Here is a 17,582-nt window from a genome sequence, read left to right on the forward strand (position 1 = left end):
TATTAAAAAAAGAAAACGAATATCTACAACAATAAAATTAATTTACTACAACAGTAAAACAAGGGCAACAAAAGGGAATAAATAAAATTTTATAAAAGAATTTATGCACAAGGCTGCTGAATGCCTACAAGTATCACATTTAGGGGGAAAAAAATAAAGGTAGTCTAACAGCAAAGTCCATTATGTTACCTATGCTTTTTAACGGAGGAAAGACCAACACCATAGATCAAATTGACATGTGTATTTATTGCACAAATTTCCCCTAGAACTGGGAGATTATAATACAGGTGTACACTTGAGAAATGTATACAGAACAAAGAAAAAGTATGTACATTTTATATATCCCACCATCTAAATAACTTAAGAGAAAGCAAAACATTCTTGTAAGACATCTACCAGAATTAGGTATTGTGAAAATGTTATTTTAAAAGTGATCATCACCAGTGTAAGCCAATTACAACAAAATGAAATCTGTACTAGTATGTTTATTGCACTTAACATTTTTAAAACCAAAGTTAAGACATTAATAAAAGCCAGTAATGTTAAAATCAAACCAACTGTTTTATATACAAGGAAAAACTCTTTTTTAAATCTACAATGCAAAGATCCCTTTTTCATGTCCTGTTGTGACAAACAGGTTTTTTAAGATATGTAACACATACTGTTGTTTGTACCATTAAAAAAAAAAATTCAAAGTGGTCAAAAATGCTTCACATTCTTCACAATGACCACATTTTAAAGAAATAGCTCATTTCTTGGGCTTTGTGTAAGGAAAGAATAACTATCACAAAGTCAAGAGAAACTACAGAAGACTTGGGAATTATAAAACAAAGAAATCCTATAAGGATTAATTTTCTATAAGAAATTATGGGCCTTTTCCATTCTATCCAAGTTTGGAAACATAAGCCATTTACTTATTGAAGTCTAACTAACTAGGAATTTGCTAGGAGCTTCAAATAGAACTGCAAATAGTTTACTTTTATGAAGCATTTGTTAATGCCACTTCCATTTCTTTGTTTAGTCATTGATCTGTTCAGATTATACTAGTTATGTCCTTTGGAATTATTTCAATATACAAAATAAAAATTGTGTACCTGCTAGATATCATTCTGAGCTACAAGAAGAAAAAAATCTACAATGGCCCACATAAAACCTGCCAGAGAAACTGACAGAATTCCAGACTAGGAGAGAATTTTATTAATAGATGGAATAAGAAAATTAAGACAAAGAAAATTACACTTTGGCAGTGATTTAGCCCTGGCAGACTTGGTATTAAGTGGGAGTAGATTATTAAAGGGCCAAACTGACTGTACACCAATTTCAGGTTTACATTCCATTAAACATCTCTTCTTTTATCTAGATTTCTTGAGTACACAAAAAACCATGGGTAAATGTAGCCATTGCTATAAATTGAAGATCAAAGACTAAACAAACCACATTCTCCCCTAATTACTGAAAATTTAAATAGCAAGAAGGTATATATTATACAATAAATGTATTTAGTAACAGAATAAGCAAGTGGTTTTGTTTTTATAAGCTAATCAAACAATTATAATGAAAACAGTCCATGACAGAAGAAACCAACTTTATTTCCAGCATTAAAAATATCTTAAACCAGGTAAGTAAAGAAGAATTCCTAATGTCGTATTCAAGTAAACTGAGGTAGTAGAGCATATTGAAAACTTTATCTACCCATCTTTCTATTTACAATACTTACAGAAGTTTGGTTCGAATATTTGCTTTTCTTACAAGCAACACTCTGTAATATATACAAGAACTAGTAACAATTGAAAAGTGAAAATCTTTGCAAAAAACAGTTTTTTGAAGAGAGGAGCTATTACAGAGAATTTTTAAGAGATAATGTGTTCTACTAGTGTAAACTGACATTATGAAGCAGTGAGACAAATACTTAGTTCACATGGGCTGGAAAGGGGCTGATACCAGAAAAGGAAGGGTCTCAGCTACCTGAGCACTTTTAAAAGAAATAGGATTAATTTATGTCAATGCTTTGGTGTAATTTTTAATCCTAATTTTTTATTTATTAAATTCGATAGCAAATATAAGTATTATATAAGAATTATAAGCAAAACATGTTATAAAGTATTTTTATTTTAGGAATCTACACTCCTTAGTCTTTAAAAAAGATTGGTTTTACTTGTAACTTAGGGTTCATTAAACAAAACACTAGAAAGTAATAGTTCAACATTATATATAGTCAATAATAGTTGAAAATATTTTAAAAAAGAGAGAGAGAGAGACATGTTTAGCAATCTTGCAGTCTACCTGGTCTATTCAAAAAAGTAGATACATATGTACATGCGGGTAGTAATGTAACACAAATTTATACTCATTATTCTGAGTTTATTGTTATTGTTATATACTGTCTTCCATACTTTCAGAAATGTCAGAAAATTATTTTGAATTGAGAAACAAAAAATGTTTATATTTGCTGTTACCTAGATGTAATGAATTAATGACTTCATAAAATGACTCACATCTGAATGAACCATGTTACTTGATTTTTTACAATATCACAGATATCATATGAAATTCGTTAGTGCTGTTAATTTTATAGAAATTTCTAAGTATATTTTTGGCCTTTTCAAATGTTTTCTCCCAAAAATTATTTATGTTTTTAAAGGTACAGTATATTAAAAATTATCAATGCTCAAAAGTTTACTCAAAAGGAAAAATTGATCACAAGATATGCAATGCAATGGAAGATATCCAAGTTACTGATGCAGATGAAATTCTAACAGGGCAGGAACAAAAAATCTGTAATTACATTGTTTCTGTATCCTTGACTTTTCAACTTAATATTCCACACTGACATCCATTTCTAACAACCTTGTGCACATTAAAGGAGTATCTGAGCAACATAGGGAGAGTGAGTGCTTGCAACAGCAGCCAGAAGAGGAAGGTCACTGGACTCAATCCTGAAATAAATAAAAAACACAACAATTTAACTTAGTTCAAATCAACAATTTAACTTAGTACCCAAGCAATGCTTTTTGTACCCAAGCAATGCCTGCTACCTACAAAACCACTATATCTTAACAGTCAAGGATCTAAGTCATCCTTCAAATGAAAAGAGTAATGAGCAGAAGACAATTAAAGTTCTTGAGTAAATAAAAAATAGACACAAAAATAATTTTAAAATAAAAGTCTCTGAAGCACAATACTAACAAAGTTATAGATCTAACAAAGCAGCTCACTGATGCTGGTATTACCATGGCAAGGGATTCTGCCTAAAAAAATATTGTATTTGCAAGAGATCTTAGGTTCAACCTGTAGCACCAGCAGTCAGACCAAGAGAGGTTCTAATCAATAATAAAAACAAACAACAGGGCCAGTAAAACAACTCACCTGGAGGTGCAACCTGCTTTACAACATGAGTGGCCCAGGTTTAAGCCTGGTTCCCAAAGCCATAGAGGAAGCTAGGTGCTATTTTGTCTTTCCCTCTGACCCTGTCTCAGTCTCTTTCTTTCTAGTTTATACCCATATTATTCTGGATATAAAAATTTCAACAGATACAGTGTACTGGGGAAAAGTAATGGAACAAGTGGCCTGAGAAGTACCATTTAAAGCACTGGACTCTCGAGCATAAGCTTCTGAGTTTGATTCCCTAGCATCATATGTGCGAGAGTGATACACTAATTTCTCTCTCAACTCTCTCACATTAAGACTGAAAAGAAACAACAAAAACCAACTTTTAATTTTGTTTTATTTATTATCTTTATTTATTGGATAGACAGCCAGAAATCAAGAGGGGGGGTGACAGAAAGGGAGGGAGAGAGACATCTGCAGCTCTGCTTCACCACTCGTAAAGCTTTCCCCCTGCAGATGGGGACCGGGGGCTCAAACCCAGGTCCTTGCGCATTGTAATACATGCACTCAAACAGGTGTGCCACCACTCGGCCCCCAAAAACAACTTTTTAACAGTACATCCTACCGCACATAATTTACAAGAAAAGGAAATTACAAATAAAATAAGTGACACAGACTCATACTTAGAGAACAAATATAAAGTTATATTTTTCAGGTAGTAGCCTGACAAAAATTTAAAAGTTTAGTAACAGAAGTAGGAAGAGTGTTTCCTGTTATTTGTGTGAATTTATCTCAGTACTTTCTGGATTATTATCTATTAAAGGAAAATCCAATAGTCATAGGAGAGTCAGTACACAACTTTATTTTTTTCTTCTTTATTGGGAGGATTAGTGGTTTACAGTCGACAGTAAAGTACAGTAGTTGGTACATGTGTAACATTTCTTAGTTTTCCACATGTAACACTCTAACCCCCAACCTAGGTCCTCCTGTTCTAGGATTGAATACGCCCCTACTGCCCGAAAGTCTTTTACTTTGCAATACACAATTTCAAATTTACACTACAATTTGCAAAGATTTCTATTATACCCTTGTGGTTTGTAAGAGAAAAATAATTTGAAATAAACTAAATTTTACTATGCAATGAAATGTTATCTAACTGAAAATGATATATTTGAATATATGAACATTCAAGATATATTTAAAAAGTATACATTCACAATATCTAGAGTATATGCTATTTTTAATCCATATACCAGAAAATTTTCTTACAACCCATTCATTACACACAAGTGGGAACTGGAAATTGGGGAAGCACAATGATGACTCTTGGTTTCATGCAAAAAATTCACTGTGAACTCTTACTATATACACATTACTTTTAAAAAAAAAGTTAATTTTCTTCTCACTAGGGCTTCACCATGTCTCACCAACTATTTCAGATATAGAGATAGAGGGAGAAAGGGAAAGACAGCTCAGCAGCAAAACTTTGTTTAGTACAGTTGAATCCAGGCTTGAACACTGAAGCATGCATGGCAAAGCAGATATCTTACCCAGGGAATATGTCTTAATGACTCCAGTTTCAATTTTAATTTTATTTTAAATAAAAAGCATTTATGTGCACGTACATGTGTGCACACACACCATAAGTTATCTTCCAATCTGATTACTAGGATTAATATTAATTAAAAAGATTTTTGATATAGTTTGGCATACAACAGCCTAAAAACTAGTTAATGCTATCTCTTTCCACCTTCACAAAACCCTAGGAGATCTAGCTTGTTTTAATTTATTCAACTAGGCATTACCCCTCCCACCCCAAAATAAAAAAATCACACACATGCACAGATGTGGAATGTGGCCCTGGGCCATAGGGAAAATAACCACAAAACATAATGAAAAGGGTCACACTATGCCTCCCATCAATTTCAAATTCCTCCCTTCAGTTAGCACTTGAGGTAACTGTCTTCTTCCAAAGAATAACTATGGAAAAGACAGGAATAATATATGTTACAGAGGAATAATAATATCTAACGTGGAGTGCTCTTACTTCAATCAGCTCATACAGATGCCATAGCAAATGCTTAGAATGATGAGTTTTGTAACATTTAATAAAGAACAAAAATGATATGGATAGCTTTTATGTGACAGAACAATACAACTGTAAACATTAGCTTCTAAAATAGAAAAACACACAAGTGAGGGAAAAAAGACATCCTTTGCTTAAAGACAATGCAATGAGAAAGTCAACCTAGAAAATAAACTTGTTACATACCCCAGAACCACTCCCAGTTCCTTGACATGAACACGCATCTGTCCTCTTAAGTATTCAGACAGCATTTTGCTCTTGAAATATAGCTCCTGTAAGCGGTCTTCAAGATGCATTACACACTGCAGTAAGGGGGGGGGGGGAACAGAATTCCATAAAAAAATGTTTTCTAATTCTTTTTTTAAAAAATAATTTTATTTTCCCTTTTGTTGCCCTTGTTTTTTTATTGTTGTTGTTATTGTTGTAGTTATTATTGATGTCATTGTTGTTGGATAGGACAGAGAGAAATGGAGAGAGAAGAGGAAGACAGAGAGGGGGAGAGAAAGACAGACACCTGCAGACCTGCTTCACCACATGTGAAGCGACTCCCCTGCAGGTGGAGAGCCGGGGGCTCGAACCGGGATCCTTAAGCCAGCCTTGCGCTTTTTCTCCACATGCACTTAACCCACTGTGCTACTACTGAGTCCCTGTTTTCTAATTCTTAAGCAATGATAAATTAATCAAAGCATCATAATACTGACAATTCTATTTAATCATTCCAATATAAGCTAAATTTTGGAGTAGATTTTAAGCAAGTAAACTTAACTGAAAGAGTATAAATCTTGAAGCAGTGGACAAAGTGTTGGGACTATTAAACATGGGTCCCATAGTTCAATCCCCAACATTACATGTCAGAGTATAGCAACATTCTGGTTTCTTTCTCCCTCTCTCTTGTTAATAAATAAGTGCTTATTTTTAGAGTACAAATCTTTTAGCCGTTTAAATTATACATTTGAGAGGCATGAAAATGTGCATTTAAAATGGTGTACCACTAATTATTTCCAAAACTTACTTTCTTCCTTCCGTTACCTTCTACTGTTCCTCCCTCCTCACCCCCCCCCCCCGTTTTAATTCATTTATTTCTGGTGCTGGGGCTCACACATGTAATTCCAGAGTTTTCAGGAAGAGTTTTTCATTTTTCAATTTCAGATGTATAGACAGAAGGAAACAGATGTAGCGATAAAACAGCACTGCTCCAGAGTCCATGGAGCTGCCTCCCACCCCCACGCTGTCCACAGTGTTTCCAAGTGGTGCCACAACTCAAACTTGAGGTCTTAATGCATAGCAATGTATAAAGTTATCTTCTGGCCCCTTCAAATTTTTAAAAATCATTATTATTTGATCATTATAACCTTCTTATAAATTAAAACATTTTAAATATATTTATATAGGTACAATTGCATTCTCCTGCAATAAAAACAAGCTTATACTAGATCAAAAGTTAGGAGTCCTTAGTAGATTGCTTCTACACCTGAACATAATATAAGTAAAATTATATTTTTCAGCTACTACCCTGACAAAAATTTAAAAGTTTAGTAATAAAAGCAGGAAGAGTGTTCCCTGCTATTTGTGAAAATTTATCTCAGTACTTTCTATATAATATTTATTATCTATAAAAGTAAAAACAATAGCTATCGAAGAGTCAATACACTCTTTTTAACAAACAATAAAACTGTTAACTTGCTCATTTTACAAAGTTGTAAATTCACATTTACTGATAATAAAGAAAATTAAAAAATAAAAAAGGGGGCCATATGGTGGCACACATGGTCAAGTGCACATGTTGCAATGCTCAAGGACCGGGGTTTGAGCCCCTGGTCTCTACCTGCAGGGGTTCAGCTTTGCAAGTGGTGAAGCAGTGCTGCAAGTGTCTCTTTACCTGTCTCCCCCTTCCTCTCGACTTCTGGCTATCTCTATCCAATAAATAAATAAATAAATAAATAAATAAATATGAATTGATGATATACATGTTTGAAGAAAAAAAAGAGTTCTGGATGTTAAAAATGCTAAATTTTAATGCAAGATATTACTTTCAAATGAAAATCTACTATTAAAGTTCCAAATAAGTAACACTTTTCTGGAGACAAGGAAGTGACTCAACAGAAGAGGCCCTAATCTGATTTCCAGCACTACATTTAACAGCAAAAAAATAAAAGTCGAACTTCATGGGTAGTGGAGTGCTACTTTTGTCTCATTAAAAAAAAAAGGACCTGGGATATGACTCAGTGGTAGAGGATAGGCCTTGTATTAGTGAAACCCTGGATGAGATCTCTTGCACTACATAAAGAACAAATGGAATCATGCTGAGATGAGTCAGAAGGAAAAGAACTAGTAGTGGATGATCTCACTCACAGGTGTAAACAAAAGCAAACGTGAAACTTGGACTGGGTATGGTGTACTCTGAGGGGAGGGGATAGCAGCTAAATACTCAGTATAAGATAGTGGATGGCGCAGAAAAGACTTGGGTGGATGAAGCAGAGAGATGAGAAGTTGTACTCATGTGTCCACACTGTCTTGTAAACAATACTTCCCCAATAAAATGTTCTTTAAATTCCTACAACCATTTTCTGCTTGGAAAAGCACAATAGATTTCTATGCAATCTTATAGTTTTGTGGTACATATTTTACCCACAATGCTCATACAAGTTAGAACTGTCTGAATGAAGAGGAAAATGCCAAAGAACCTACATACATGCATATAAATATGTAACAAAAATATGCTCTAAATTACATAGTTTGCTATATTACATGTTTGTAAGGATACAATAATTTTATCATCACAAGCTGAAACTGTAGCTAAATATACAGACTTTTTTTCTTCTTTGACCACTACCCCAATGACCTCTATTCTACTTTCTGTCTCTATGAATTTGCCTAGTCTAGATATATCATGATTCCATTCTCCCCGGCAATAACCCTGGAGTCAAAAAAAAAAAGTATGAAATTCAATGGTACATTTTACAACATGGATGAATTTGAAAATAATAGACATTCAAAATAAACCAGATACAAAGCATCCAAACATTTGGTTATTGCCGGGGTCAGTGCCTACACCACGAATCCACTGCTCCTGGAGGTCATTTTTTCCCTTTTGTTACCCTGTTTGTTTTACCATTGTTGTGGTTATTATTATCGTTGTTACTGATGTTGTCGTTGGATAGGACAGAGACAAATGGAAAGAGGAGGGGAAGACAGAGAGGGGGAGAGGAAGACAGACACCTGCAGACCTGCTTCACCACCTAGGAAGCGACTCCCCTGTGGGGAGCCGGGGGCTCGAACCGGGATCCTTCCACCGGTCCTTGCACTTTGCACTATGTGGGCTTAACCCACTGCGTTACCACCCGACCTCCAGAATTTCATACATTTTATGGCTAAACATTATTTCATCCTACATACTATACCAGATTTTATTTATTCATATGTTTATTGCTAAAACTTTCCAACTTCTAGCTATATGAACTATAGCTATATACTATACTATACTGCTATAATCACTATTTGAGACCCTATTTTCAATAGTTTTTTTTTTTTTTAGTATAAACCTGTAAATAAAACTGCTGGATTACATGGTAATACATGCCAAACTTATAGTGGAACTGTCAAATTGTTCAAAAGTTATTATCATTTTACATTCCTACAAGCAATGCATAAGTATTTCAATTTCTCTATATGGTGGTCAATACTTGTTACTCTAAGGGTTGTTTGTTAGCAAAGCCATCCTTCTATGTATGAATGCTATCTAGTGGTTTTAATTTTGCACTGGGGAAGGGTGTCTCATAAATATGCAACTGTACCATTATTTTCCCTTCTATCATTTCAGATACAGAAGCAGAGAGATTTAATACTACAGCACTGTCCCACAGTCCATGAAGCTTCTACCTGGTAATATAGAGCACTCTTGCTTGAAGTGATGGGATGCAAACCTGGATTTTTATGCATGGTAACATATGTGACCTACCAGGTGAGCTCAGCCTCTCTTTGTGGCTATCAGGTGCTCTTTCATAGTGACTAGTGATGCTGAATATCATTTGATGTGCTTCCTAAGCATATGTGTATCTTCCTCATTTGAGATGTAGGCAGTCCAACAAATTATTTTCCAATTCAATGTCATCCTTCATGTTTTCATCAAGAAAGTGTGTCACAGTTTTAGGACTTGTGTCAGCTGAACTACATTTTTTAAGATATGAGATAAAGGTTTGTTTTCATCATATTTCACATGTTGACATCCAATTTACTCAACACAATTTGCTGATGATCCTTTCCCCTTTCAATGAACTTGGCTCCCTAGTTAAAAATTAAGTGGCCATAATAAACATGAGGATATTTTCTGAACTATTATATTTGTGGTACATAATCTGGACTATTAAATCATATTCAATTGATCTATAGGTCCTTATCCCAGTACCACAGATTAGATCATCATCACGTTATGCATTAAGACATGGAATTAAGTGTGACTCCTTAAACTTTGATTTCCTTTTTCAAAATTGATTTGGCACTTCACAGTCCTTTGAGATACCTTACCAACTTTTAGATGGAGCTACTTCTTCAAAAGGAAAAAAAATCACTCGGATTTGGACTTTGATTATTGTATCACATCACTGTGGCAAGCACTGTCACCTTAATGATGACTCTTCTAACCCACAAATACAAAATGTTTTACTATTTATTTATGTTTTCCATAATTTCTTTCATAGTTATTTTTGAATTTTCAATTTATAAGTCTACTGTCTTGGTAAATTTGTTCCTAAGAGATTTATTCTTTTGGTACTATTTTAGTGGAACTGTTCTCTTATTTCCTTTTTAGATTATTAGTTTTTAGTGACTTATTTTGTGTACTTTTTTTTTTTTGCCTCCAAAGTTGTAACTGGGGCTCAGTGCCAGCTCTATGAATCCAATGCTCCTGGAGGCCATTTTTTTCCTTTTTTTCTTTTTTGTTGGATAGCACAGAGAGAAGTTGAGAGAGAAGGAGAATATAGAGGGGGAGAGAAAGACACCTGCAGACCTGCTTTATTGCTTGTAAAGCAACCCCCCTGCAGGTGGGGAACCAGGGGCTCAAACCAAGATTCTTGTGCAGGTCCTTTCACATTGTACTATGGCTAAACCCAATGTGCCACTGCTTGACCTCCATATACTTGTTGGATAGTATGCCAGCTCCCCCCGGCTTAAACACCAGTATGTCTGTATGAGATTAATTTGATCCCACTCAAAGCTGCGGTCTATTTACATAAATCACTTTTATATTTACATAAAGCACCACCTTTCCTCCAGGGCATTGGTGGTTCAGTGGTAGAATTCTCACCTGCTCCGCCCCCTCTCCTTGTCACACCCTGATCTTCCACCAGTCACTTTTCACTCTACCCTCTCTATGTCACATCCTATTTCCACCCTACTTGGAGAGTATAAATACAGCTGCTCTTCTGATTAAAGACACTTGGAAATTGCTTTCCAGTTCCGAGAGTTCCAGAGTGTATCTCCTGCAAAGTTAGTGTGGCACGAGTTCCTGATCCCTCTCCCATGCAGCAGCCTAGATCGGCTCCAGTTGAGTTCTCTCCAACCCAGAGAGCACTAGCTCGGGAAGAAGCACCCTCAGGCTACCCCAGCATATACTCATTTTTTTTTTTAATCTTGTAACTTTGTTGAAATAATTTCTTTACCCCATCATCTTTTTCACGGGGTAGAAGAAAACCTGAATATGGGCCAGGGAGATAACTCTGTGGAAGAGTACAGGACCTGCATGCATGAGGTTCCAGGTTTGACTCTTCAGCACTGAAAATGCCAAACTGATAAAAGTCATCACAGTACAGGTAGTCATCACCTTGTAACCAAGTCTGATAAATAAACCCCTTACATGTATTTCAAGAATAATACCTTATACTGGTAATTGGTTTGTTGACAATCTTTAAATAATTTAATGTCATCTTGACACCAGTTATTATATGTAATATATACTAGATTGTTTTTAAATATTATTTATTATTGGATAGAGACAGAGAAGTTGAGAGGGGAGGGGAAGATAGAGTGGAAGAGAGACAGAGAGACACCTATAGCCCTGCTTTACCACTCATGAAGCTTTCACCTGTAGGTGGGGACCAGGGGCTTGAACCTGCGTCCTTGCACACCGTAATGTGTGTTCTTAACCAAGTGCACCACCACCTAGTTCCTTAAAAATATACTTTTAAATGTGATCCCATAGTGTAATGTATAGCAAATATATTTTAAAAATGAATAAATTGTACTACAGTGTACAAAAAATTACAAAAATATACATATGAAAAATGCTAGTACACAGACCTACTAGAGGAAAGAGACTGAATCTGAGAGAGGTAATGTGAGATGAGGTGTTTGAAACTGAGCTACTATGATGTTTTTTCAATGATTGATACTCATACACTGCTACAATATCAACTTGGCAGAGAACTGGTTATCACTTTGAGAGGTTGATAAACAAGTAGGACACTAAGGACTACCTATATTTAATGTGAGAGCATACTAAATATTGTATAGTCATCATACAGAGTGCTTACTGTTAAGCCTTACATATACTTACAAAATTTGGAGACAAATTATGTTTATAAAGTTGAAGAGTGGAATGAAGTAGGCTGGAAACAAGACTGGAAACCAGTACTTCCTTTCCCAGTTTATTATCAGTCACTCGTCTCTGGCTACTAGCCACTTGAACAGTCCACTTATCCATATCTGCTATAATACAGACTGCTTCTGCTATTGGTTCATCCAACACTGGATGCTAGAAAAGAAAAAAAGTTGATTCTAGCATTCATCTTATGATAAGCAAATAAGGTTTCAAAGACAATGTTAATGAAATAAGAAAATAAAAAGACTCAAGAAAAACAGAATAAACTTAAACTCAGCCCCATACCTCACTGGGGGAGCTTCACTGCTGTACTCTCTTTCTATTAAGAATAAAATAAATCAGTCCTAGGGAGTTGGGTGGTAGTGCAGCGGGTTAAGCACAGGTGGTGCAAAGCTCAAGGACCAGCATAAGGATCCCAGTTCCAGCCCCTGGCTCCCCACCTGCAGATGGGTCTGATGAAGCAGGTCTGCAGGTGTGTCTCTTTCTCTCCCCCTCTCTGTCTTCCCCTCCTCTCTCCATTTCTCTCTGTCCTATCCAGCAATGATGACATCACTAACAACAACAATAACTATAAAAATAAACAAGGGCAACAAAAGGGAATAAATAAATGTTTAAAAAAAGAATAAAATCAATCAGTCCTGAGTGGTAAAAAATCACTGGAAACAACAAAAGCAGAATAAAAGAATATTAAATTCTAAGAGTTACTGAATCTTTGAGAGTAATGCATGGAATACAGTTACCTTTGAACAACTATGTGACTAGCCTAGGGTCCTCAATGCCCCTTTTGATCTCTTTTATTTAACTTTACCTACACAAAACGTAAAATAGCAAAGCCCAAGGACCGGCGTAAGGATCCCGGTTCAAGCTCCTGGCTCCCCACCTGCAGGGGAGTCGCTTCACAGGCGGTGAAGAAGATCTGCAGGTGTCTATCTTCCTCTCCTCCTCTCTGTTTTCCCCTCCCCTCCCCATTTCTCTCTGTCCTATACAACGATGACATCAATAGCAACAACAGTAATTACAACAATGAAAAAACAACAAGGGCAACAAAAGGGAAAATAAATATTAAAAAAAATTAAAAAATAAACTATCATATTTGAACTGTATGCCTGTCAGTATAAAAAAAAACCACAGCAAAAAAACCATAAAAAACAAAAGCATAAAATAGCTTTTTACTGTTGTTGCAGTTGTTGTTGTTACTGATGTCGTCATTGTTAGATAGGACAGAGAGAAATGGAGAGAAGAGGGGAAGATGGGGAGAGAAAGGCACCTGCAGACCTGCTTCACCACCTGTGAAGGCAGGGGCTCGAACCGGGATCCTTACAACGGTCTCAAATATCTTTTTTTTTTTAATCATTTATTGGAGGGGGGTAGTGTTTTGATCATAAAGGGATGTTTGTCAAAAGCTTTCTCTGCATCTATTGATAAGACCATTGGTTTTTTGTATTGCTTTTATTGATGTGGTAGATCACGTTGATTGATTTATGTATATTAAACCAACCTTGCATCCCTGGGATAAACCCCACTTGGCCATGATGAACAATCTTTTTAATATACTGCTGTATCTGGTTGACTAGAATTTTGTTGAATACTTTAGTATCTATGTTCATCAGAAATATTGGTCTGCAGTTTTCTTTTTTGGTTATGTCCCTGTCAGCTTTTGCTATGAGAGTGATGGTGGCTTCATAGAGGCTGGAAGGGAGTATTCCTGTCTCTTCAATCTTCTGGAAGAGTTTTAAAAGTAGAGGTATGAACTCTTCCTTGAAGGTTTTGTAGATTTCATTTGTGGGTGGTGCACTTGTTAACAAACCTCAAAACCTAGATATAGACCAGGGCCCATGAGATAGGGGATATATACACATGTATCCGTAAGTTAGAGGAAAACATATACTTTAAAGCAAAAGTACACAGTAGTTTACACTGAGTCAAAAAATGCAGCAAGCAAGCAGAACAAACTAAAAAGACACCATAAAGTTCCTAATGAAATAGTTTCTACTTATATCTAGATACCCTCCTCACCTACCTCCTATTACACATCCCTCAATCACTCCAAAGCTAGAAAGTATGGACTATAAAAGCGGAATAAGGGCAAGAGACTGGCATACTGTAATGATGACTCTTTAGTCACTATCAGGACACCCCATCAGCTGGGGCCCTAGTTGGGGAGTCCTGCGATTCCCACACAAACATGATGGGCCTAACAGATTCCTCTCACCACTGTTACTGGTCATCTCCATCAGGAACAACATAATGGACTCCTCTGTGGGCCCGTTTCTATAGGACATTGCCCTCAATGTGGATCAACTGTTCCATCCTCCAAAGGAAGCTGGCTAACATACTCTACCTACCACCCAAGGAAGATGGGTTCTGAAATTAGTGCAGCCTGGAATGTTCCTGGCTGTGACCACAGAATGCAAGGTCAGACCTATAGGGATGTAGAGGTTACATAGGTTCCTGTGCTGAATATAGGCCCCAGATCAAATCGATGGAGTTTATAGTATTTATATACGTTTCCCATATTTGGGAGCTACTCTCTTCCCTGACCCAACTTTCTAGTCCTATTTTCAGTTATGGCACCATCTCCCCAGACAAAAATGTGGGTCCACCTGCATATGTCAGGCTCAGACAAAAACAAGTATTTCATGGGCCCCTTGGAATATACCTAAAATAGACCTAACTAGCTATTTTCAAAATGGAGATCCCAAATTTTCATCTGCAGTACTCCAGTCTTTAGGATCATGATTAGTCAACAACTTGCTCTGCTTTGTATCTTAACTCTGTTTTCAGCCACCAGGCTCCAGATGCTACCATGATGCCAACTGGACTTCCCTTGGCAGACAACCCTACAAATATGTCCTGGAGCCCCACTTCCCCAGAGCTAGCCCCACTAGGGAAAGAGAAAAACAGGTTGGGAGTATGAATCAATCTGCCAACACCCATGTTCAGTGGGGAAGCAATTATAGTAGCCTCTCTCACCTGCTGCACCCCATAACAACCCTGGGTCCATACTCCCAGAGGGTTAAAGAATAGGAAAGCTATGAGGGGGTGGGATGGGATATGGAGTTCTGGTGGTGGGAATTGTGTGGAGTTGTACTCCTCTGATCCTACGGTCTTGTCAGTGATTCCATTTTATAAATAAAATTTTTTAAAAAGTAAATTTTTGTTAATAAAGACACATGTAGTACAAATCTGTGTTACACAAAAGTAAACTGTATGTTCTTTGATTGCAACAGTAATAATGTAAAATCAGTAACAAAAAAGAAACTGAAGAATTTTACAAATATTTGGAAATCAGAGAAAGCAGTGCTTTTAATTACAATTTTGGGTTGAAAATTAATCTTTACAGAGGAAATGTTTTATGCAACTGTTGCTTTCTCAGGGATAAAACTTCTTATCTCCACAAAATAGCACAGCTTGCTCATCATCAAAGAAACATAATGCATTCAAAGTAACTCATCAAAGAGATTACAGTAGAAATCAGGGAAATATTTTTTTATGAATGGAAATGAAAACACATTACTTTGAGAGATGTTTCAAGCATGAAGCCCTGCATTTCAGTCATAGCAAATTGCAGTGTGATGCTCTAGCTCTAGTTGGAATTCTGTCGGACATCTAGAGAAAAGACTACCAATTTTCCAAAGAAGAGAAAGGGATACTTCCCAACTCTATGAGACCCTTATTCTAATATTAATGTTACACAAAACATCACAAAAAGGTACAGACTCAGTATCACTTGCTTAGTACAGACTTTAAAATCCACAACAAAGCATCAGTAAATCAAACCCAGCACAACATAAAAATACCATGACCAAGTGATGTTTTCTCCTAGCAAAGGGCTGGACTATCTACTTAAAAGTCACCACATTAACATCTTGAGAAATAAAAATCATCAGGTCATTTCAGTAGACACAGGATAGTTATTTGAAAAGATTTCACATCCATTTATATACTAAAGGAAAAGGACAAAATTACTAGGTAGAAAACTTTACCTAAAAAAAAAAGTATCCATAAAAATCTTACTGCTTTGTCATGTGCGTAGTCATAATTGGAGCCCAGCCCTTACCACACTGGAGGAAACTTTAGTGTTATGGTTTCTTTCACTCTCTCTGCCTCTTTGTTCTGTCTCTGAGAAGAAAAAGTTATTCTGCAGCAGTAAAGTTTCAGCTATGAGAATAAGCAAACAAACACAGAATCCTATAGCTAATGTCATTAATGAAAAAATTATTTCCCTTAAGTGTATGGACAAGGTAAGCATATCCACTTTTTTTTTTAAGAAATATATATATATTAATGATCTTTATTTATTGGATACAGACAGCCAGAAGTCAAGAGGGAAGAGGGTGATAGAGAGACAGAGAGACACCTGCAGCCCTGCTTCACCACTTGCAAAGCTTTCTCCCTGCAGGTGGGGACCAGGGGATAGAACCCGGGTCCTTGTACACTGCAACATGTGTGCTCAACCAGGTGCACCACCACCCAGCCCCAAGTATATCCACTTTTATTGAAGAAATGCTTTACAACCCTACAACTGTCTCAAGGGTATAATTACATCTCTTCCAAATATATGTTAATATACCTCGTGTACTACCAAAGTGTCATCATCCCCTACAACAGGAGACTCCCTTTCAACACACATACTATCAGCACTTCTGTTCAACACTGTACTATACATTATAGTCTATACACTAAAAAAATAATAAAAGGGAAAAAAAAACCAGACCTGAAATGAAAATCATTGGTGAGATGAGCTAGAAGAAAATCCAAAGGAATTCACAAAGAAAACTAGAACTAGTAAGAGGCTGGTAAGATGGTAAGATGTAAGATTAATATATAAAAACAATGTGAAAAACCACCCCACTTTCATTAAAGTTTCTGCAAATGATAACATTATAAATAACCCAGTGGTGAGCATCTATAATACATATAATACTTTCTGTATTTCATATTCCCATTTGTATAAATTCCTAGAGTTACACAGAAAGATTTCACTGAAAATAAAGGCAGTTCTGGGTTCTGATAGTTAAGAGAGCTTGTCTTCATAATACACTCAAGAGTAATAAGTTACTCACCTGCACAGCATGAGACAAATCTGATACTAGGCACTGACGAAGTCTCTCATCATTTCCAACTCCTTGAAGAACAAAGTCAGGCACATAAGATGAGCAGTAGCCACCCAACAAAGATCTGCCAAAGTTAGCAATATTGGGCTGAACAGCGCTAACTTCAATTAACTTTGATCTGGAAGAGAGGTTCCAAAATAAGGTAGACCTAATTAATAGTGAATATATTTTAGAAATTGAATTCTGTTGATCCATCTAGTCCATATATCCATTACCATTATTCTCTTTCTTTTTCTTCTTTTTTTTTTTTTTAAGATTTCATTTATGAGAAAGATAGGAGGAGAGAGAAGAACCAGACACCACTCTGGCACATGTGCTGACGGGGATCGAATTTGGGACCTCATGCTTGAGAGAGCAAAGCTTTATCACTGCACCACCTCCTGGACCCATTATTTTCCAAATAATCAACTCAGTGTTAAATCATCCTTAAATAAAAACTGGTTTGAGGGCTCAAGTA

At 36.1% G+C, this 17,582-nt stretch overlaps 1 protein-coding gene across 2 annotated transcripts in view; it reads right to left on the reverse strand.

Moving 5' to 3' along the window:
• Positions 1-226: 226 nt before the first annotated feature.
• Positions 227-17,582, reverse strand: part of FNIP1 (folliculin interacting protein 1) — a 94,384-nt gene continuing 77,028 nt past the window's right edge. For both annotated transcript variants that reach the window (XM_007532523.3, XM_007532525.3), the window contains 4 exons: positions 17,075-17,243; positions 11,964-12,161; positions 5,600-5,715; positions 227-2,936 (listed from right to left, as the gene is read on the reverse strand). In XM_007532523.3, the coding sequence (XP_007532585.2) occupies positions 2,858-2,936; positions 5,600-5,715; positions 11,964-12,161; positions 17,075-17,243 (562 nt within the window). In that variant the 3' untranslated portion in view covers positions 227-2,857. The remainder of the gene's footprint in view (positions 2,937-5,599; positions 5,716-11,963; positions 12,162-17,074; positions 17,244-17,582) is intronic.

Source organism: Erinaceus europaeus, chromosome 2 (genome assembly GCF_950295315.1).
Source record: "Erinaceus europaeus chromosome 2, mEriEur2.1, whole genome shotgun sequence".
NCBI lineage: Eukaryota > Metazoa > Chordata > Mammalia > Eulipotyphla > Erinaceidae > Erinaceus > Erinaceus europaeus.